This window comes from Pristiophorus japonicus, chromosome 27 (assembly GCF_044704955.1).
Source record: "Pristiophorus japonicus isolate sPriJap1 chromosome 27, sPriJap1.hap1, whole genome shotgun sequence".
NCBI classification, from domain to species: Eukaryota; Metazoa; Chordata; class Chondrichthyes; family Pristiophoridae; genus Pristiophorus; species Pristiophorus japonicus.
This window is the reverse complement of record NC_092003.1, coordinates 3,140,785-3,164,616: the sequence shown is the minus strand read 5'-3', so window position 1 is coordinate 3,164,616 and position 23,832 is coordinate 3,140,785. Positions and strand designations below refer to the sequence as shown.

The 23,832-nt window shown below is 56.6% G+C and overlaps 1 protein-coding gene across 3 annotated transcripts in view; it reads right to left on the bottom strand.

Moving 5' to 3' along the window:
* The window catches only part of map4k2 (mitogen-activated protein kinase kinase kinase kinase 2), a 97,631-nt gene that overhangs the window by 50,894 nt on the left and 22,905 nt on the right, over positions 1–23,832 (bottom strand). For 2 of the 3 annotated variants that reach the window (XM_070868119.1, XM_070868120.1), the window contains exons 6-13: positions 17,800–17,847; positions 14,051–14,093; positions 12,215–12,287; positions 10,864–10,995; positions 8,587–8,649; positions 5,043–5,124; positions 2,708–2,818; positions 1,093–1,171 (exon numbers count right to left, since the gene is read on the bottom strand). In XM_070868119.1, coding sequence (XP_070724220.1) covers positions 1,093–1,171; positions 2,708–2,818; positions 5,043–5,124; positions 8,587–8,649; positions 10,864–10,995; positions 12,215–12,287; positions 14,051–14,093; positions 17,800–17,847 — 631 coding nt within the window. The remainder of the gene's footprint in view (positions 1–1,092; positions 1,172–2,707; positions 2,819–5,042; positions 5,125–8,586; positions 8,650–10,863; positions 10,996–12,214; positions 12,288–14,050; positions 14,094–17,799; positions 17,848–23,832) is intronic. The other variant, XM_070868121.1, reaches the window with a different exon arrangement.

The window sequence follows — 23,832 nt, the reverse complement described above, 5'->3', positions numbered from 1 at the left end:
TAACCCCCTCCAGCCCCTACACCCCTCCCTATCTCTGTAACCCCCTCCAGCCCCTACACCCCTCCCTATCTCTGTAACCTCCTCCAGTCCAGCCCCTACACCCCTCCCTATCTCTGTAACCCCCTCCAGCCCCTACACCCCTCCCTATCTCTGTAACCTCCTCCAGCCCCTACACCCCTCCCTATCTCTGTAACCTCCTCCAGCCCTACACACCTCCCTATCTCTGTAACCTCCTCCAGCCCCTATACTCCTCCCTATCTCTGTACCCTCCTCCAGCCCCTACATCCCTCCCTATCTCTGTAACCTCCTCCAGCCCATACACCCCTCACTATCTCTGTAACCTCCTCCAGCCCCTACACCCCTCCCAATCTCTAACCTCCTCCAGCCCCCTACACCCCTTCCTATCTCTGTAACCTCCTCCAGCCCCTACACCCCTCCCCATCTTTAACCTCCTCCAGCCCCCTACACCCCTCCCTATCTCTGTAACCCCCTCCAGCCCCTCCCTATCTCCGTAACCTCCTCCAGTCCCCACACACCTCCCTATCTCTGTAACCTCCTCCAGCCCCTACACCCCTCCCTATCTCTTTAACCTCCTCCAGCCCCTACACCCCTCCTCATCTTTAACCTCCTCCAGCCCCCTACACCCCTTCCTATCTTTGTAACCCCCTCCAGCCCCTGCAACCCTCCCTGATCTCTCCACCCCTCCAATTCTGCCCTCTTGCCCATCCCCCGATTCCCATCGCTCCACCATCGGTGGCCGTGCCTTCAGCTGCCTGGGCCCCAAGCTCTGGAACTCCCTCCCTAAACCTCTCCGCCTCTCTCTCCTCCTTCAAGACGCTCCTTAAAACCGACCTCTCTGACCCAGCTTTTGGTCGCCTGTCCCCAATATCTCCGTATGTGGCTCGGGGTCAGAGTGTGTCTGATTTACGCCCCTGTGAAGCACCCTGGGACGTTTCACTACGTTACAGGCGCTATATAAATGCAGGGTGTTTGCAGACGGCCCTCTATCCGCTCCCGCTCTCTCTCCCCAGCCCGAGACGCCCCACACGATGTAAATCTCTGCCTCCGGCTCCGTGGGAGCGACGGACTTACACTGTATCTCCGATCGTGTCCTCTCTGCCCTCATGTGTGGCCCGAGGGAGTGGATCTTATCGGGGAACGCGTCACAAGTCTGCAAAATCAACGAGAAGTTCACAAGCCGAGCGTTTTATTCCAGCTCTCCCGCTCTGCACCAGCGCCCGAGTCACGTGACCCATCAGGCGCACCAGGCCTGAACGGCCTCCTCCTGTTCCGAAGCCCTGCGCCCTCTGACCCCCTCAGTTGGGCGGGTGTGACCCCGGACACAGAGGCTCGCTCTGACCCCTGCCCGCCCAGCGTGAACCGGGAGGGCGCGGTGCTTAAAATGGTGGACAGGCGTCTCCAGCCGCCATTTTAACTGCCGGGTTTTTCAACAGTGTCAGTGGGGGGGCAGGAACATTGATGTTTAGGAGTTAACATCCGATGAGTCACTCAGTCCCCGGTGTCCTGGGGCCAATATTTATCCCTCGACCAACATCACTAAAACAGATGATCTGGGTCATTATCACATCGCTGTGTGTGGGAGCTTGCTGTGCGCAAATTGGCGTTTCCCACATTACAACAGTGACCACACTCCGATAGTACTTCATTGGGACGTCTGGTGGGGGTGAAAGACAGCTGTTTAATGTTGTAATGTGGGAAACGCAATTTGCGCACAGCAAGCTCCCACACACAGCGATGTGATAATGACCCAGATCATCTGTTTTAGTGATGTTGGTCGAGGGATAAATATTGGCCCCAGGACATCGGGGAGAACTCCCCCTGCTCTTCTTCCAATAGTGGCCCCGGGATCTTTTACATCCACCCGAGAGGGCAGACGGGGCCTCGGTTTAATGTCTCATCCGAAAGATGGCCCCTCCGACAGTGCGGCACTCCCTCAGTACTGCCCCTCCGACAGTGCGGCACTCCCTCAGTACTGCCCCTCCGACAGAGCGGTACTCCCTCAGTACTGCCCCTCCGACAGTGCGGCTCTCCCTCAGTACTGCCCCTCCGACAGTGCGGTGCTCCCTCAGTACTGCCCCTCCGACAGTGCGGCGCTCCCTCAGTACCGCCCCTCCGACAGTGCGGGGCTCCCTCAGTACCGCCCCTCCGACAGTGCGGCGCTCCCTCAGTACCGCCCCTCCGACAGTGCGGCGCTCCCTCAGTACCGCCCCTCCGACAGTGCGGTGCTCCCTCAGTACCGCCCCTCCGACAGTGCGGCACTCCCTCAGTACTGCCCCTCCGACAGTGCGGCGCTCCCTCAGTACTGCCCCTCCGACAGTGCAGCACTCCCTCAGTACTGCCCCTCCGACAGTGCGGCGCTCCCTCAGTACCGCCCCTCCGACAGTGCGGCGCTCCCTCAGTACTGCCCCTCCGACAGTGCGGCACTCCCTCAGTACTGCCCCTCCGACAGTGCGGCACTCCCTCAGTACTGGCAATGGACAGTGTCAGGTTAGACAATGGGGTGCGAGTCCCTGGAGTGGGGTCTCGAACCCACGACCTCCTGACTCTGAGGCGAGAGAGGGAGAGGGGGCTGGCACGAGAGGGTGCGCGCGGGAAATTGCGTGGTCTCGGCTGCCATCGTGAGACGTTATAACGTGGTCGGTGTGTTGCGGGAAGCCTTGCTCGATCCCGCTGCCCACTGCTGTACCTCCAGGTCACTGTCGTCCATGGGGCCAGTGCTGCCGCTGTCGGGGTTATTGGCCTTGTCCAGAAGTTCGATTCCCTGAATCCTGCTCAGGGCCTGACTCGTAAACGGGTGCTGGGGAGAAAATAAACAGCCGTCAACACACATTGTGTACCGAAACACGACACTCCGCGTAACCTCCTCCAGCCCGACACCCCTCCCTATCTCTGTAACCCCCTCCAGTCCCTGCACCCCTCCCTATCTCTGTAACCCCCTCCAGCCCCTACACCCCTCCCTATCTCTGTAACCCCCTCCAGTCCCTGCACCCCTCCCTATCTCTGTAACCCCCTCCAGCCCCTACACCCCTCCCTATCTCTGTAACCTCCTCCAGCCCGACACCCCTCCCTATCTCTGTAACCTCCTCCAGCCCCTACACCCTCCCTATCTCTGTAACCTCCTCCAGCCCCTACACCCTCCCTATCTCTGTAACCTCCTCCAGCCCCTACACCCTCCCTATCTCTGTAACCTCCTCCAGCCCCTACACCCCTCCCTATCTCTGTAACCCCCTCCAGCCCGACACCCCTCCCTATCTCTGTAACCTCCTCCAGCCCCTACACCCCTCCCTATTTCTGTAACCTCCTCCAGCCCGACACCCTCCCTATCTCTGTAACCCCCTCCAGCCCCTACACCCCTCCCTATCTCTGTAACCCCCTCCAGCCCCTACACCCCTCGCTATCTCTGTAACCTCCTCCAGCCCCTACACCCCTCCCTATCTCTGTAACCTCCTCCAGCCCGACACCCTCCCTATCTCTGTAACCTCCTCCAGCCCCTACACCCCTCCCTATCTCTGTAACCTCCTCCAGCCCCACACCCTCCCTATCTCTGTAACCTCCTCCAGCCCCACACCCTCCCTATCTCTGTAACCCCCTCCAGCCCTACACCCTCCCTATCTCTGTATCCTCCTCCAGCCCCTACACCCCTCCCTATCTCTGTAACCTCCTCCAGCCCCTACACCCCTCCCTATCTCTGTAACCTCCTCCAGCCCCACACCCTCCCTATCTCTGTAACCTCCTCCAGCCCCACACCCTCCCTATCTCTGTAACCCCCTCCAGCCCTACACCTCTCCCTATCTCTGTAACCTCCTCCAGCCCCTACACCCCTCCCTATCTCTGTAACCTCCTCCAGCCCCACACCCTCCCTATCTCTGTAACCTCCTCCAGCCCTACACCCTCCCTATCTCTGTAACCTCCTCCAGCCCTACACCCCTCCCTATCTCTGTAACCTCCTCCAGCCCTACACCCTCCCTATCTCTGTAACCCACTCCAGCCCCTACACCCTCCCTATCTCTGTAATCTCCTCCAGCCCGACACCCCTCCCTATCTCTGTAACCTCCTCCAGCCCCTACATCCTCCCTATCTCTGTAACCCCCACCAGCCCCTACACCCCTCCCTATCTCTGTAACCCCCTCCAGCCCTACACCCTCCCTATCTCTGTATCCTCCTCCAGCCCCTACACCCCTCCCTATCTCTGTAACCTCCTCCAGCCCCTACACCCCTCCCTATCTCTGTAACCTCCTCCAGCCCCTACACCCCTCCCTATCTCTGTAACCTCCTCCATCCCCTACACCCCTCCCTATCTCTGTAACCTCCTCCAGCCCCAACACCCCTCCCTATCTCTGTAACCTCCTCCAGCCCCTACACCCCTCCCTATCTCTGTAACCTCCTCCAGCCCGACACCCTCCCTATCTCTGTAACCTCCTCCAGCCCCTACACCCCTCCCTATCTCTGTAACCCCATCCAGCCCTACACCCTCCCTATCTCTGTAACCCCCACCAGCCCCTACACCCCTCCCTATCTCTGTAAACCCCTACAACCCTCCGAGATCTCTCACTCCTCCAATTCTACCCTCTTGCCCATCCCCCGATTCCCATCGCTCCACCATCGGTGGCCGTGCCTTCAGCTGCCTGGGGCCCCAAGCTCTGGAACTCCCTCCCTAAACCTCTCCGCCTCTCTCTCCTCCTTTAAGACGCTCCTTAAAACCCACCTCTCTGACCCAGCTTTTGGTTGCCTGTCCCAATATCTCCCTGCGTGGCTCGGGGTCAGAGTGTGTCTGATTTACGCCCGTGAAGCGCCTGGGGATGTTTCACTACGTTACAGGCGCTATATAAATGCAGGTTGTTGATGTTGTGTTGGGGTGGGAGTTCCCTCACTTTCGGGGTAGTGCCCACGTGTGACCTCCCTGTGTCGGGGCCACCCCTGTAACCATGTACGTGTGCTCAATCAACGCTCAGCACCCCACGATACTGCCTCAAGCCGTGTCGGTTTGATTCATGGGCTGCCTTCCTTTGCCGAATAGCTACCTGCAAGAGCTTCTCTGCAACCGGCCTCTTCTTGGGGTTTTTCCTCAGGCTCATCTTAATGAAGCTGTGACACTCTGACGACCTGTGGGTGCAAGCGCAGAGATGGTGAGTGACTGGCGGGGGAGGGGCGAACATAAGAAAGAGGAGCAGGAGTTGGCCAATCAGCCCCTCGAGTCTGTTCCGCCATTCATCATCGGCAGTCCCTCGGAATCGAGGAAGACTTGCTTCCACTCTAAACACGAGTCCTTAGGTGGCTGAACAGCCCAATACGAGAGCCACAGTCCCTGTCACAGGTGGGACAGACAGTGGTTGAGGGAAGGGGAGGGTGGGACAGACAGTGGTTGAGGGAAGGGGAGGGTGGGACAGACAGTGGTTGAGGGAAGGGGAGGGTGGGACAGACAGTGGTTGAGGGAAGGGGAGGGTGGGACAGACAGTGGTTGAGGGAAGGGGAGGGTGGGACTGGTTTGCCGCACGCTCCTTCCGCTGCCTGCGCTTGGTTTCTGCACGCTCTCGGCGACGAGACTCGAGGTGCTCAGCGCCCTCCCGGATGCACTTCCTCCACTTAGGGCGGACTGGTCTTTGGCCCAGGGACTCCCAGGTGTCGGTGGGGATGTTGCACTTTATCAGGGAGGCTTTGAGGGTGGTCCCTTGTAACGTTTCCTCTGCCCACCTTTGGCTCGTTTGCCCGTGAAGGAGTTCCGAGTAGAGCGCTTGCTTAGGGAGTCTCGTGTCAATGAGATCGTGGCTGATCTGATCATGGGCTCAGCTCCACCATCCTGCCCGTTCCCCATAACCCTCGACTCCCCTCCAGTTCACGAATGAAGCCCCTCCGATTGTGGTGGGGCACGGTGCATATGTGCAGTGGGTCATAATCCAGACAACGCGAGATCAAATCCCACTGCTGGGTGGTTGGAGAATTTGAATTTGCTTTGAACAATGTCCTCCTTACAGCAATAGTGACAATGAAGCTGTCAGATTGTCCCAACTGGCTCACTACCCTGACCTGGATTGTGCCTATTCGTGACTCCTATGTCTGGGTTCAAATCCCACTCCAGAGACTTGAGCAGCAAAATCTAGGCTGACGCTCCCAGTGCAGTACTGAGGGAGTGCCGCACTGTCGGAGGGGCAGTACTGAGGGAGCGCCGCACTGTCGGAGGGGCAGTACTGAGGGAGTGCCGCACTGTCGGAGGGGCGGTACTGAGGGAGCGCCGCACTGTCGGAGGGGCGGTACTGAGGGAGCGCCGCACTGTCGGAGGGGCGGTACTGAGGGAGCGCCGCACTGTCGGAGGGGCAGTACTGAGGGAGCACCACACTGTCGGAGGGGCAGTACTGAGGGAGCACCACACTGTCGGAGGGGCAGTACTGAGGGAGCGCCGCACTGTCGGAGGGGCAGTACTGAGGGAGCACCGCACTGTCGGAGGGGCAGTACTGAGGGAGCGCCGCACTGTCGGAGGGGCGGTACTGAGGGAGCGCCGCACTGTCGGAGGGGCGGTACTGAGGGAGCGCCGCACTGTCGGAGGGGCGGTACTGAGGGAGCGCCGCACTGTCGGAGGGGCGGTACTGAGGGAGCGCCGCACTGTCGGAGGGGCCGTCTTTCGGATGAGACGTTAAACCGAGGCCCCGTCTGCCCTCTCGGGTGGATGTAAAAGATCCCGGGGCCACTATTGGAAGAAGAGCAGGGGGAGTTCTCCCCGGTGTCCTGGGGCCAATATTTATCCCTCGACCAACATCACTAAAACAGATGATCCGGGTCATTATCACATCGCTGTGTGTGGGAGCTTGCTGTGCGCAAATTGGCGTTTCCCACATTACAACAGTGAGCGCACTCCGATAGTACTTCACTGGCTGTGAGGCGCCGTGGGACGTCCTCAGGTGGTGAAAGGCGCTATATAAACGCAATCTTTCTCTTCCAGACCCAGCGACGTGATTGACCGTTAACTGCCCGGTGAAGTGTCCGAGCGACACACTCGGTTGTGTCAAAGCCACTGCCCGCGTCACACCGCCTTCTCGGGGGGGGGGGCGGAGGTGCCGTGTTCGCCCACACCTCGAGAAATGGGAGTCTCGCTCCTTCCCTGACCAGCTGAGGGGAGCCACTTGTCTCGTTGGGTGGGGTGGGGTGGGGGGGAAAGATTCGTGACCCACAATCCAGCTGGGTGCCCCCCCCCCCCCCGCCCCGCCCCGCGAAACCGTCCGCTGGAACTGTGGGCGCCATGGGGGCTGTGATCCAGCCCCACCTGGCGGACTAGCGCTCCACCTACGCCCCGAAAGTCTCTCGCTCGCGATGGAACTCATCCCAGCCCCGCATTATTCCCGCAGGCGCGGCCATCTGGACTCCAGGACATGGTCGAGGTATTTACCGAGGTGTATGAAAGCACGGGCCTTACACTAAACATCCGTAAGACAAAGGTCCTCCACCAGCCTGACCTCGCCGCACAGCACTGCCCCCCAGTCATCAAGATCCACAGCCCGGCCCTGGACAACGTGGACCATTTCCCATACCTCGGGAGCCTCCTATCAACAAGAGCAGACATTGGCGACGAGATCCAACACCGCCTCCAGTGCGCCAGTGCAGCCTTCGGCCGCCTGAGGAAAAGAGTGTTTGAAGACCAGGCCCTCAAATCCAGCACCGAGCTCATGGTCTACAGGGCTGTAGTGATACCCGCCCTCCTGTATGGCTCAGAGACATGGACCATGTACAGTAGACACCTCAAGTCGCTGGAGAAATACCACCAACGATGTCTCCGCAAGATCCTACAAATCCCCCGGGAGGACAGACGCACCAACGTTAGCGTCCTCGACCAGGCCCAACATCCCCAGCATCGAAGCATTGACCACACTCGACCAGCTCCGCTGGGCAGGGCCACATTGTCCGCATGTCCCCCAGACACGAGACTCCCCAAAGCAAGCGCTCTACTCGGAACTCCTTCACGGCAAACGAGCCAAAGGTGGGCAGAGGAAACGTTACAAGGGACCACCCTCAAAGCCTCCCTGATAAAGTGCAACATCCCCACCGACACCTGGGAGTCCCTGGGCCCAAAGACCAGTCCGCCCCTAAGTGGAGGAAGTGCATCCGGGAGGGCGCTGAGCACCTCGAGTCTCGTCGCCGAGAGCATGCAGAAACCAAGCGCAGGCAGCGGAAGGAGCGTGCGGCAAACCTGTCCCACCCTCCCCTTCCCTCAACCACTGTCTGTCCCACCCTCCCCTTCCCTCAACCACTGTCTGTCCCCACTGTGACAGGGACTGTGGCTCCCGTATTGGACTGTTCAGCCACCTAAGGACTCGTGTTAAGTGTGGAGGCAAGTCTTCCTCGATTCCGAGGGACTGCCGATGATGATGAAAGTGTGCTTGCAATTTGCAGTGGATTTTTAGCTGTGCTGCAAAACAAAGTCACTCTGATGGTTGGCTCGTTCGTTCACCAACAAAAATATCAGCTTGGGTATTCAGGAATCCCCTCCTACGTCGCCAATGTGATATATTGGAGCCGTCTTGTGCAGTCCGTGTGAGTGATGTTGTAAAGAATCTAACACGGGTCAGGGCCACTCACCATTTGACTTTATCCCGCAGTTTCGGAGGCTGGAAGTTGCTCTTTGTCATGATCATCAGGGCCCTGGACAGACAGGAGAACAATGTCACAAAGCGCATCACACACCCTGATAAATTCACCCACTCACACACACGGGATTTCAACACAAGAACATCAGAAATAGGAGCAGGAGTCGGCCATACGGTCCCTCGAACCTGCTCCGCCATTCAATACGATCATGGCTGATCCGATCATGGACTCAGCTCCACTTCCCCGCCCGCTCCCCAGAACCCTTCACTCCCTTATCGGTTCAGAAACTGTCTATCTCTGTCTTAAATATATTCAATGTCCCAGCCTCCACAGCTCTCTGGGGCAGAGAATTCCACAGATTTACAACCCTCTGAGAGAAGAAATTCCTCCTCATCTCAGTTTTAAATGGGCGGCCCCTTATTCTAAGACCATGCCCCCTAGTTCTAGTCTCCCCCATCAGTGGAAACATCCTCTCTGCATCCACCTTGTCGAGCCCCCTCATAATCTGATACGTTTCGATAAGATCACCTCTCATTCTTCTGAATTCCAATGAGTAGAGGCCCAACCTCCTCAACCTTTCCTCATAAGTCAACCCCCTCATCCCCGGAATCAACCGAGTGAACCTTCTCTGAACTGCCTCCAAAGCAAGTATATCCCTTCGTAAATATGGAAACCAAAACTGCACGCAGTACTCCAGGTGTGGCCTCACCAATACCCTGTATAACTGCAGCAAGACTTCCCTGCTTTTATACTCCATCCCCTTTGCAATAAAGGCCAAGATACCATTGGCCTTCCTAATCACTTGCTGTACCTGCATACTATCCTTTTGTGTTTCATGCACAAGTAACCCCCAGGTCCCGCTGTACTGCGGCACTTTGCAATCTTTCTCCATTTAAATAATAACTTGCTCTTTGATTTTTTTTCTGCCAAAGTGCATGACCTCACACTTTCCAACATTATACTCCATCTGCCAAATCTTTGCCCACTCACTGAGCCTGTCTGTGTCCTTTTGCAGATTTTTTGTGTCCTCCTCACACATTGCGTTTCCTCCCATCTTTGTATCATCAGCAAACTTGGCTACATTACACTCAGTCCCTTCTTCCAAGTCGTTAATATAGATTGTAAATAGTTGGGGTCCCAGCACTGATCCCTGCGGCACCCTACTCTCTGTTTTCTGTTCTAGTTGGTTTATTAGCAAGGTTTAACAATCACACGACACATTACCAGTTCATCCACCAGGCTCACAACCACCTGCCCCATCGTGGATCCCCCGAATCCAACTGGCCGGGGTTTTATTGAGTCTTGTGAACATCATGTGACTGGCTAAGCCCCTCCCAAGTCAACAGCTCTACAACTATTTTTTGTAAAACTATAAATCAAGTGCTCCTCTTAAAAGGGCATTAAAACCGACAAATTAAACCAATTAAACTTTTTACACTATTGGATCAAATTAAAGTTTGGTTGCCGGGGGGTGATGATGCACTCCAGTCCCTCCGGTGCCCACCTCTCGCGGAAGGCCGCGAGCGTACCGGTGGACACCGCGTGCTCCATCTCCAGGGACACCCTGGCTCAGGATGTAACCGCGGAAGAGAGGCGGGCAGTCGGGCCTGAACGACCCCCTCGCCCGCCCGCTGCCTGGACCGGCTGATGGCTCCCCCTTGGCCAGGCAGTCGGACCTGCCCGCTCCCCTCCGCACAGGGTGCCCAAAGATCAGGAGAATGGGGACTGAAGGGCAGCCAGAATTTGAGGAGCGGCCCCTTCGAATAACGGGAGAGGGGGCTGCAACCTCGCACACTGAACATACACGTGGAACACGGATTCCTCCAGACCGCAGAAATTGCAGGCGGCCCGGGAGCCCGTGAACCGATTTAAAAACCGATTGCACGGGACTGCCCCGTGCACCACCCTCCAGGCCAAGTCCCCGATAAATAGTGGGAGGACTCCCGCGTAGAGTGCCCTCCATCGGGGTACCCCCCGTCTTCTCCGGACGGCTAGATGGTGCGCCATGGTGTGTCCGGACGGCAGACGAGGATGGCAAGGTGGAGAGTGTGCAGGAGCAGCCCGTACAGGAATCCCCTCCCTCCGCGCAGAACCGAAAGGCAGGGAGGGGATTTTCCCCGGAGGAGGCTCACGTTGTCAACGGCTCTTCAAACCGGTGAGCATACGCAAAGCGGCAGACATTGCTCTGGGTAGAATTGTAAATCTCCCGGGTGGAGCCCTTGCCAGCCTTCGCCCAACACCTTCCTGTTCCCCCAGGCGCCTCCTTACCTCATTGGGTGCAGGTCAAACATGGGGGGCTGTAGTTCTGCCAACTCGATGGCGGTGATGCCCACTGCCCAGATATCGCACTGCTGGTTGTAGCCACCTTTCTTCTCCACCGCAGCCACTTCTGGTGCCATCCTGTAGGGGAAAGGAGGGCGATTAACACCCTGCCCTTTGACCCCCACGCCCTGCCCATTGACCCCCACGCCCTGCCCATTGACCCCCACGCCCTGCCCATTGACCCCCACGCCCTGCCCATTGACCCCCACGCCCTGCCCATTGACCCCCACGCCCTGCCCATTGACCCCCACGCCCTGCCCATTGACCCCCACGCCCTGCCCATTGACCCCCACGCCCTGCCCATTGACCCCCACACCCTGCCCATTGACCCCTCGCTCTGCCCATTGACCCCTCACCCTGTCTCCACATCCTGCCCCATGACCCCACACCCTGCCCCCTCACCCTGCCCCATGACCCCACACCCTGCCCCCTCAACCTGCCTCCACATCCTGCCCCATGACCCCTCACCCTGCCCCATGACCCTACACCCTGCCTCCACATCCTGCCCCATGACCCCCCACCCTGCCCCATGACCCCTCACCCTGCCCCATGACCCCACGCCCTGCCTCCACATCCTGCCCCATGACCCCCCACCCTGCCCCATGACCCCACACCCTGTCCACTGCCCCCCCTCAACACCCTGAAGACTGCAGTCCGAAGGTGGGCATTGCTTGTGGGGGAGGGGGTGGGGGCGTAGTGCGATGTAGGGCAGGCCGAGAGACCCTCCTGCAGAACCTCACCCACATGGGTCACGTCCGATGGGATGAGTTGTTCCAGTCTCCCTGTTGCAAGGGCCCCAGAGAGGCCAGAGTTACCAGCGAGCACTGCACTGCCCAGGGGCTGGCTCGACAATGAACAATCTCACTCCGAGAGGCTGCACACGATGTGGGAACGGGACTTGCTCAACCACACGTCGCAAATCATCATACCCGGCCATCACATAAAAGACAGAGTCCAATCTCTCCCGCGCCTCTCACCACCGCACGTCCCACGGCGCCTCACAGCCAATGAAGTACTATCGGAGTGCGCTCACTGTTGTAATGTGGGAAACGCCAATTAGCGCACAGCAAGCTCCCACACACAGCGATGTGATAATGACCCAGATCATCTGTTTTAGTGATGTTGGTCGAGGGATAAATATTGGCCCCAGGACACCGGGGAGAACTCCCCCTGCTCTTCTTCCAATAGTGGCCCTGGGATCTTTTACATCCACCCGAGAGGGCAGACGGGGCCTCGGTTTAATGTCTCATCCGAAAGATGGTTGAGATGAATGTTCGGGCGAGGTTTCGTTATTTACCAGTATGGGGTGCCGATGAAAGACTTCCTCTTGCCCACCGAGGCTGTCAGCTCAGCCGAGACCCCGAAATCCGCTGGAAATAAAGAGAGAGAGAGAAAGAGACGGTCACCTTTACATTCCTTCAATTCCCGAGGCGCTGGCTGGAGCACGGGTCCCGCAGGCACTGACTGCCCTCCTGGGCCTCACCCAGCCCGCCTCGTGTCCTAACTCGCACCGAGTCCCGCTCACCCATCACCCCCTGTGCTCACTGCCTCGTGTCCTAACTCGCACCGAGTCCCGCTCACCCATCACCCCCTGTGCTCACTGCCCCGTGTCCTAACTCACACCCAGTCCCGCTCACCCATCACCCCCTGTGCTCACTGCCCCGTGTCCTAACTCACACCCAGTCCCGCTCACCCATCACCCCCTGTGCTCGCTGCCCCGTGTCCTAACTCACACCGAGTCCCGCTCACCCATCACCCCCTGTGCTCACTGCCCCGTGTCCTAACTCACACCCAGTCCCGCTCACCCATCAACCACTGTGCTCGCTGCCCCGTGTCCTAACTCACACCGAGTCCCGCTCACCCATCACCCCCTGTGCTCGCTGCCCCGTGTCCTAACTCACACCGAGTCCCACTCACCCATCACCCCCTGTGCTCACTGTCCCGTGTCCTAACTCTCACCGAGTCCCACTCACCCATCACCCCCTGTACTCGCTGCCCCCTGTCCTAACTCGCACCCAGTCCCGCTCACCCATCACCCCCTGTGCTCACTGACCCCGTGTCCTAACTCACACCCAGTCCCGCTCACCCATCACCCCTGTGCTCACTGACCCCGTGTCCTAACTCGCACCCAGTCCCGCTCACCCATCACCCCCTGTGCTCACTGCCCCGTGTCCTAACTCGCACCCAGTCCCACTCACCCATCACCCGCTGTGCTCACTGCCCCGTGTCCTAACTCGCACCCAGTCCCACTCACCCATCACCCCCTGTGCTCACTGCCCCGTGTCCTAACTCGCACCCAGTCCCACTCACCCATCACCCCCTGTGCTCACTGCCCCGTGTCCTAACTCACACCCAGTCCCACTCACCCATCACCCCCTGTGCTCACTGACCTACACTGGCTCCCGGTCCAGCATCGTCTCGATTTCACATTTCTCCATCCTCGGTTCAAATCCCTCCTCACCCCCCCCTCTCCCTATTTCTGTAACCTCCAGCCTCACACCCCTCCCTGTCTGTGTAACCTCCTTCAGCCCCTACACTCCTCCCTATCTTTGTAACCTCCTCCAGTCCGTACACCCCTCCCTATCTCTGTAACCTCCAGGCCCTACACCCCTCCCTATCTCTGTAACCTCCTCCAGCCCCTTCACCCCTCCCTCCCTACACCCCTCCCTATCTCTGTAACCTCCTCCAGCCCTACACCCCTCCCTACCTCTGTAACCTCCAGCCCTACACCCCTCCCTATCTCTGTAACCCCCTCCAGCCCCTACACCCCTCTCGATCTCTGTAACCCCCTCCAGCCCCTACACCCCTCACTTTCTCTGTAACCTCCAGCTCCTAAACCCCTCCCTATCTCTGTAACCTCCAGCCCCTACACCTCTCCCTATCTCTGTCTCTTGAGCGGGTGCTTGAACCCACAACCTTCTGACTAAGGCGGCGAGAGAGAGCGAGCGAGAGCACTACCCATCAAGCCACGATTCGGGGTCTTGTGACTGGGTCACGCAGGATGTGAATCTAGGACCCCAACATGCTCAGATGCACCAGTCCTCCCTCCCAGCCAAAATTAACTTTATCGCCCATCGCCCCAGCGCCAATCGAAGTCCAACACAGTGTGTTACCAGCAGCAGACATATCCCACCTAGTTTGACGTCTCCTCGATCGGTCAACAGGATGTTTGCGCCCTGGGGAACAGAGAATGGGACATTAAACACCATCAGTTGCACTTTTCTGCACTTCCCCTCTCGCCTTGCTCTCTTGTAGATAACTATTGTTACAGCCCTGGCAAAACAACAACAACCTGCATTTATACAGCGCCTTTAATGCAGTGAAACGTCCCGGGGTGCTTCACAGGAGCGTAAATCATACACACTCTGACCCCGAGCCACATACGGAGATATTGGGACAGGTGACCAAAAGCTGGGTCAGAGAGGTCAGTTTTAAGGAGCGTCTTAAAGGAGGAGAGAGAGGCGGAGAGGTTTAGGGAGGGAGTTCCAGAGCTTGGGGCCCAGGCAGCTGAAGGCACGGCCACCGATGGTGGAGCGATGGGAATCGGGGGATGGGCAAGAGGCCAGAATTGGAGGGGTGCAGAGATCTCGGAGGGTTGTGGGGCTGGAGGAGATTACAGAGATAGGGAGGGGTGTAGGGGCTAGAGGTTACAGAGATAGGGAGGGGTGTAGGGGCTAGAGGTTATAGAGATAGGGAGGGGTGTAGGGGCTAGAGGTTACAGAGATAGGGAGGGGTGTAGGGGCTAGAGGTTACAGAGATAGGGAGGGGTGTAGGGGCTAGAGGAGGTTACAGAGATAGGGAGGGGCGAGGGCCATGCAAGGATTTGAAAACACGGATGAGAATTTTGAAATCGAGGCGTTGCTTAACTGGGAGCCAATGTAGGTCAGCGAGCACAGGTTGTGATGGGTGAGTGGGACTGGGTGCGAGTTAGGACACGGGGGCAGTGAGCACAGGGTGTGATGGGTGAGCGGGACTCGGTGCGAGTTAGGACACGGGGTCAGTGAGCACAGGGGGTGATGGGTGAGTGGGACTGGGTGCGAGTTAGGACACGGGGGCAGTGAGCACAGGGTGTGATGGATGAGCGGGACTCGGTGCGAGTTAGGACACGGGGTCAGCGAGCACAGGGGGTGATGGGTGAGCGGGACTGGGTGCGAGTTAGGACACGGGGCAGCGAGCACAGGTGGTGATGGGTGAGTGGGACTCGGTGCGAGTTAGGACACGGGGCAGTGAGCACAGGGGGTGATGGGTGAGCGGGACTGGTGCGAGTTAGGACACGGGGCAGTGAGCACAGAGGGTGATGGGTGAGCGGGACTGGGTGTGAGTTAGGACACGGGGCAGTGAGCACAGGGGGTGATGGGTGAGCGGGACTCGGTGCGAGTTAGGACACGGGGTCAGCGAGCACAGGGGGTGATGGGTGAGTGGGACTCGGTGCGAGTTAGGACACGGGTCAGTGAGCACAGGGGGTGATGGGTGAGTGGGACTGGGTGCGAGTTAGGACACGGGTCAGTGAGCACAGGGAGTGATGGGTGAGCGGGACTGGGTGCGATTTAGGACACGGGGCAGTGAGCACAGGGGGTGATGGGTGAGCGGGACTGGGTGCGAGTTAGGACACGGGGCAGTGAGCACAGGGGGTGATGGGTGAGCGGGACTGGGTGCGAGTTAGGACACGGGGGCAATGAGCACAGGGGGTGATGGGTGAGCGGGACTGGGTGTGAGTTAGGACACGGGGCAGCGAGCACAGGGGGTGATGGGTGAGTGGGACTGGGTGCGAGTTAGGACACGGGGCAGCGAGCACAGGGGGTGATGGGTGAGCGGGACTGGGTGTGAGTTAGGACACGGGGCAGTGAGCACAGGGGGTGATGGGTGAGCGGGACTCGGTGCGAGTTAGGACACGGGGCAGTGAGCACAGGGGGTGATGGGTGAGCGGGACTGGGTGTGAGTTAGGACACGGGTCAGTGAGCACAGGGGGTGATGGGTGAGCGGGACTGGGTGTGAGTTAGGACACGGGGCAGTGAGCACAGGGGATGATGGCTGAGTGGGACTCGGTGCGAGTTAGGACACGGGGCAGTGAGCACAGGGGGTGATGGGTGAGCGGGACTCGGTGCGAGTTAGGACACGGGTCAGTGAGCACAGGGGGTGATGGGTGAGTGGGACTGGGTGCGAGTTAGGACACGGGTCAGTGAGCACAGGGGGTGATGGGTGAGCGGGACTGGGTGCGAGTTAGGACACGGGGCAGTGAGCACAGGGGGTGATGGGTGAGCGGGACTGGGTGCGAGTTAGGACACGGGGCAGTGAGCACAGGGGGTGATGGGTGAGCGGGACTGGGTGCGAGTTAGGACACGGGGGCAATGAGCACAGGGGGTGATGGGTGAGCGGGACTGGGTGTGAGTTAGGACACGGGGCAGTGAGCACAGGGGGTGATGGGTGAGCGGGACTGGGTGAGAGTTAGGACACGGGGCAGTGAGCACAGGGGGTGATGGGTGAGCGGGACTGGGTGAGGAGAAACTTCTTCACTCAGAGAATTGTGAACCTGTGGAATTCTCTACCACAAAAAGTTGTTGAGGCCAGTTCGTTGGATATATTCAAAATGGAGTTAGATGTGGTCCTTACGGCTAAAGGGATCAAGGGGTATGGAGAGAAAGCAGGAATGGTACTGAGGGAATGATCAGCCATGATCATATTGAATGGCGGTGCAGGCTCGAAGTGCCGAATGGCCTACTCCTGCACCTATTTTCTATGTTTCTATGTTTCCCGTAGAGCAGAGAAGGTTAAGGGGGAGATTTGATCGAGGTGTTCACAATCACGGGGGGGGGGGTTCTGACGGAGTAAATCAGGAGAGACTGTTCCCGGGGGGGGGCAGGAGGGCCGGTAACCAGAGGGACACGGATTGACGATAATCGGCGATGGAACCAGAGGGGGAGACGAGGAGAATGTTTTTACGCAGCGAGTTGTTGTGATCGGGAACGCGCTGCCTGAAAGGGCGGTGGGAGCAGGTTCAATCGTGACTTTCAAACCGGGAATTGGATCAATACTGGGACAGGAGAAATGTGCCGGGGCTGTGGGGAAAGAGCAGGGGGGGAGTGGGACTGATTGGATCGCTCTGTCACAGAGCCGGCACAGCACGGGCTCGAGGGGCCCCAATGGGATCCTCCTGTTCCTAATGTAACAGGCTCAAGGGGCTGAATGGCCTCCTCCTGTTCCTAATGTAACAGGCTCGAGGGGCTGAATGGCCTCCTCCTGTTCCTAATGTAACAGGCTCGAGGGGCTGGATGGCCTCCTCCTGTTTCTGTGTAACAGGCTCGAGGGGCTGAATGGCCTCCTCCTGTTCCTAATGTAACAGGCTCGAGGGGCTGAATGGCCTCCTCCTGTTCCTAATGTAACAGGCTCGAGGGGCTGAATGGCCTCCTCCTGTTCCTAATGTAACAGGCTCGAGGGGCTGAATGGCCTCCTCCTGTTCCTAATGTAACAGGCTCGAGGGGCTGAATGGCCTCCTCCTGTTCCTAATGTAACAGGCTCGAGGGGCTGAATGGCCTCCTCCTGTCCCTAATGTAACAGGCTCGAGGGGCTGAATGGCCTCCTCCTGTTCCTGTGTAACAGGCTCGAGGGGCTGAATGTCCTCCTCCTGTTCCTAATGTAACAGGCTCGAGAGGCCCAATGGGATCCTCCTGTGCTGGGTGGTTGTATGACGTCACTGGAGAGGAATCAGGAGCAGGAACCTTGGCTGTGTTTCCCCAGGATCCTCGAGGATAATTCTAGCCCCAATACTGTCCCCGGCGAAAATCGCCAGGCAGAGAAACAGAGCTTCGCACCTCCCTTAACGTGTGGCTCGTTACTGACACAACTTGGGCATTAACACATTCGTATTACAGTCTCCACTGTTACCTTGATGTCTCGGTGCATTTTCCCATTGCTGTGAAGGTACTGGAGTCCCTTAAAAACAAACATTTCCTTTCAAATTATTTGTTAAATAGAATCACATCACTTCGGGTTGGAAACAGAGTAAAGCTCCCTCTACACTGTCCCATCAAACACTCCCAGGGCAGGTACAGGGGGTTAGATACAGAGTAAAGCTCCCTCTACACTGTCCCATCAAACACTCCCAGGGCAGGTACAGCACAGGGTTAGATACAGAGTAAAGCTCCCTCTACACTGTCCCATCAAACACTCCCAGGGCAGGTACAGGGGGTTAGATACAGAGTAAAGCTCCCTCTGCACTGTCCCATCAAACACTCCCAGGGCAGGTACAGGGGGTTAGATACAGAGTAAAGCTCCCTCTACACTGTCCCATCAAACACTCCCAGGGCAGATACAGCACGGGGTTAGATACAGAGTAAAGCTCCCTCTACACTGTCCCATCAAACACTCCCAGGGCAGGTACAGGGGGTTAGATACAGAGTAAAGCTCCCTCTACACTGTCCCATCAAACACTCCCAGGGCAGGTACAGGGGGTTAGATACAGAGTAAAGCTCCCTCTACACTGTCCCATCAAACACTCCCAGGGCAGGTACAGCACGGGGTTAGATACAGAGTAAAGCTCCCTCTACACTGTCCCATCAAACACTCCCAGGGCAGGTACAGGGGGTTAGATACAGAGTAAAGCTCCCTCTACACTGTCCCATCAAACACTCCCAGGGCAGGTACAGGGGGTTAGATACAGAGTAAAGCTCCCTCTACACTGTCCCATCAAACACTCCCAGGGCAGGTACAGGGGGTAAGATACAGGGTAAAGCTCCCTCTACACTGTCCCATCAAACACTCCCAGGGCAGGTACAGCACGGGGTTAGATACAGAGTAAAGCTCCCTCTACACTGTCCCATCAAACACTCCCAGGGCAGGTACAGCACGGGGTTAGATACAGAGTAAAGCTCTCTCTACACTGTCCCATCAAACACTCCCAGGGCAGGTACAGCAAGGAATTTGTAAAGTCCTGTCCCCTCAGTACAGATTCACACGAGGCATGTAGTGAAGTCAGGGTCACTCTGGACCTGCACCTTTATTTCACAGCTCTGGAATGCTGCACTTGCCTGAGACCTGTCCTTATATACCTGTCTCTTGCAAGTGCACCTCTGTGGTAAGGTATGATGGTGGTTACAGGTCATATCTTATTACAGTCATGTATAGCATGTTAGGATACAGTTATATATAATAATGTAAGATACATGACATCACCCTCCCCCAAGGTCTTATTGTCTTTATAAGTTCAGTCTCTCAGGTGGTCTACGCTCTCGCGTGGAGCGTCTGAGTTGTGGTTCAGTTGTTTGTCTTGATGTCTGTTTTTCTTTGGGTGTGGTTCCTAATATCTCGCCTGAGCTGTCTGTTTCGATTGGTGTGATTGTTGTTGACTCGCCTGGGCTGTCTGTTGGGATTGCCCTTTCCTCAGGTTGTTCCCTCTGTCTGTCCACCAGGTGTAGTGCGAGTTCCACATTGTAGTCTGCCTCTGGTTCCGCAGTGTTGTTGGTAAATCTGCTTTTGACTTGGTCTACATGCCTCCGGCAGGTTTTGCCATTGTCCATTTGTACTACCAGTAGCCTGTTTCCTTCCTTGCCCGTTACTGTCCCTGCAAGCCATTTGGGACCCCTGCCATAGTTTAGTACAAACACTTTGTCCCCTATCTCATTCCATCTCCCCCTCGAATTTCTGTCATGGTACTCAGTCAGCTTACGGCGCTTTGCCTCAATGATTTCGTGCATGTCTGGGAGGATTAATGAGAGCCTTGTTTTTAAAGTCCTTTTCATCAACAGTTGCGCGGGGGGATCCCAGTCAGTGAGTGCGGACGAGATCTGTATGCCAGCAGCAGTTGGGACAGGCGACCCTGCAACGTGGGACCTTGGATTTTAAGCATGCTTTGTTTAATGATTTGCACTGCTCTCTCCGCCTGGCCGTTGGAGGCCGGCTTGAACGGTGCCGTCTTGACAATTATAAAGTCTTGGAATTCTGCGCTGGTGAAGCACGGACCATTGTCACTGACCAATATGTCAGGGATTCCGTGCGTTGCAAACATGGTTGTGAGGCTCTCCACAGTGGTGGAGGTTGTGCTCGAGTTTAAAATGGTGCATTCGATCCACTTTGAAAATGCATCTACAACTACGAGGAACATTTTGCCCATGAATGGGCCCGCATAGTCTATGTGCACCCGCGACCACGGTTTGGTAGGCCAGGGCCTCAGTGGAGCCTCCCTGGGGGCATTGCTGAGTTGGGCACAAATGGTGCACCTTCGGACGCAGAGCTCCAAGTCCGTGTCAATACCAGGCCACCAGACGTGGGATCTGGCTATGGCCTTCATGAGAACGATCCCCGGGTGCTCGCGGTGGAGCTCCCGGACAAATGCCTCTCTGCCTCGCAGAGGCATGACTACTCGGCTGCCCCACATCAGGCAGTCTGCCTGTAGTGATAGCTCATGCATGCACCTGTGAAAGGGTTTTAATTCCTCGGGGCAGGCATCGCGAGCCTCTGCCCAGTCACCGGTTAGGACACATCTTTTTACTAAGGATAACGTGGGGTCGCTGGTCGTCCAGGATCTGATTTGGCGAGCCGTCATGGGCGAACCTGTGGACTCAAAGGCATTGATTGCCATGACTATCTCACAGTCCTGTTCGTCAGACCCTTCCGTGGTCGCCAGGGGTAGCCTGCTGAGCGCGTCGGCACAGTTGTCTGTGCCTGGCCTGTGCCTTATGGTATAGTCGTAGGATGCCAGGATGAGTGCCCACCGCTGAATTCGCGCGGAGGCGTTGGCGTTTATTGCCTTGCTCTCGGATAGGAGGGACGTGAGGGGCTTGTGGTCGGTTTTGAACGCGAAGTTGGCCCCGAAAAGTTATTGGTGCATCTTTTTGACACCATACACGCACGCGAGCGCCTCCTTCTCTACCAGTCCGTACTCGCGCTCCGCCCGCGAAAGTGACCTGGAGGCATAAGCTATGGGTTGTAATTTGCCCGCACTATTGACATGTTGCAAAACGCACCCAACCCCATACGCTGACGCATCGTATGTGAGAACTAGCTTTTTACCCGGGTCAAAGAAAGTCAAAACACTGTTGGAACACAGAAGGTTGCGTGCCTTATTGAAGGCGCGTCCCTGGGCGTCCCCACAAAACCAATCGCACCCCTTCCTGAGTAGCACGTGGAGAGGCTCCAGCAGCGTGCTTAAGTTCTGCATAAAGTTCCCAAAGTAATTGAGTAGCCCGAGAAAGGCGCGCAGTTCTGAGACATTCCGGGGCCTGGGTGCCAGGCGAATTGTTTCTGTTTTGGACTCTGTTGGGCGGATTCCATCAGCGGCAATCCTTCTGCCCAAAAATTCAACCTCGGGTGCGAGAAACAGGCACTTGGATTTCTTGACTCGTAGGCCTACCCGAGCCAACCGCTTTAGTACTTCCTCCAAATTACGGAGATGGGAGTCGGTGTCCCTGCCCGTGATAAGTATGTCGTCTTGAAATACAACCGTCCCCGGGATGGACTTGAGCAGACTCTCCATGTTGCGCTGGAATATGGCAGCTGCCGACCTGATGCTGAATGGGCATCGATTGTACATGAAAAGGCCTCGATGTGTGTTGATGGTGGTGAGTAGCTTGGATTCTTCGGTCAATTCTTGCGTCATATACGCAGATGTGAGGTCTAGTTTTGAGAAAAGTTTTCCTCCAGCCAATGTGGCAAATAAGTCCTCCGCTCTGGGCAGCGGGTACTGGTCCTGTAGGGAGACTCTGTTTATGGTAGATTTGTAGTCCCCACAGATCCGTACGGATCCATCAGGCTTCATGACTGGGACGATGGGACTTGCCCAGTCGCTAAATTCCACAGGTGATATAATGCCTTCCCTCAGAAGCCTGTCTAGTTCGTGTTCAATCTTTTCCCTCATCACATAGGGTACAGCTCTGGCCTTGTGATGGACCGGTCTAGCATCCTGTGTGATGTAGATTTTGACTTTGGCCCCTTTGAAAGTGCCCACACCTGGCTGAAAGAGATGTTCAAATCACTTTATAACTGTTGAGCAGGACGTCCGTTCCTCTAATGACATGGCATGGACATCATCCCATTTCCAGTTTAGTTTTGCCAGCCAGCTTCTCCCCAGCAGTGCTGGGGGGTCTCCGGGGACAATCCACAGGGGAAGTCGGTTCACTGTCCCTTTGTGTGTGACAGAGAGCATGGCGCTGCCGAGGACTGGTACGATTTCTTTGGTATAGGTCCTTAGTTTGGTGTCGACCCTTGTGAGTTTTGGTCTGTCTCTTTTATGCGGCCACAGTTGTTCAAATTGTTGAGCACCTATGAGAGATTGACTCGCTCCCGTATCCAGCTCCATGTTGACAGATATCCCGTTGAGTAGGACCCTCATCATTATAGGAGGCATCCTGTCGTAGGAGCAGCGGCCATTGATCGTGTTGACCCGCTGTACATCGGTGTCCCGGGTACTGTCCCCACCGTCTTCTGGTCCGTTTTCCGACCCATCCGATTCGTATACCAGCCGAGCTGCCGTTTTTTTGCACATGCGGGCAAAATGCCCTGAATATTCACAGTTCCTGCAAACAGCCTGCTGAAATCGACATTCCCTTGATGAGTGCCCACCCCCACACCTCCAGCATGGACTGCTTGCAAAGAATGAGCTGCGTCTGGCTGATCTCTCTAGAGCCTCTCTCAGTTTGTAGTTGATTCCTCGCATTGTGGGTTGATGAGGTGTGAACGGCCGTTCCTGTGGCCCTTGATGGCTTATGCCTGCTGTCGAGAGCCTGTTCTTCCGGTTTTGTCTGTGTGTGGGGGTAGCAGCTTGTTTAGTGCTGTGAACTTCTTGTTCTGATATTTCGTTAGTTGTCGAACCTGCATTGTAAATCAACCTCGTTTCTTCTTCCCCTACCAAGAATGTCTGTGCAACCAGTGCTGCTGCCTCTAAGGTCAGGTTCTTGGTTTCTATGAGCTTTCGGAATATGCCTGCGTGGCCTATTCCTTCAATGAAAAAGTCTCTCAGCATTTCTCTCCTCAGTTCATCGGAGAACTACATAAACTAGCCAACCTCCGAAGTTCCGCCACAAAGTCGGGTATGCTCTGGCCCACACAGCGTCTGTAGTTGTAGAACCTGTGTCTGGCCATGTGTAGGCTGCTCGCTGGCTTCAGGTGGTCTCTTACCAGTGTGCTCAATTCTTCAAACAACTTGCTTGCTGGTTTCTCGGGTGCCAACAGATCCTTCATTAAAGCGTATGTTTTCGAGCCACAGCTGGTCAAGAGATGGGCTCTTCTCTTGTCTGCCTTATCGTCGCCTAACCAGTCTTTGGTTACAAAGCTTTGCTGGAGCCTTTCTATAAAGTCCTCCCAATTGTCTCCTGCATTGTACTTTTCATCTGATCCGTTGTTCGCCATTCTGTGGATTCTGTAATCCCGTAACTCGTCGCCACTGTAAAGTCCTGTCCCCTCAGTACAGATTCACACGAGGCATGTAGTGAAGTCAAGGTCACTCTGGACCTGCACCTTTATTTCACAGCTCTGGAATGCTGCACTACCTGTCCTTATATACCTGTCTCTTGCAAGTGCACCCCTGGTGGTAAGGTATGCTGGTGGTTACAGGTCATATCTTATTACAGTCATGCATAGCATGTTAGGATACAGTTATATATAATAATGTAAGATACATGACAGGGTTAGATACAGAGTAAAGCTCCCTCTACACTGTCCCATCAAACACTCCCAGGGCAGGTACAGGGGGTTAGATACAGAGTAAAGCTCGCTCTACACTGTCCCATCAAACACTCCCAGGGCAGGTACAGCATGGGGTTAGATACAGAGTAAAGCTCCCTCTACACTGTCCCATCAAACACTCCCAGGGCAGGTACAGCACGGGGTTAGATACAGAGTAAAGCTCCCTCTACACTGTCCCATCAAACACTCCCAGGGCAGGTACGGCACGGGGTTAGATACAGAGTAAAGCTCCCTCTACAC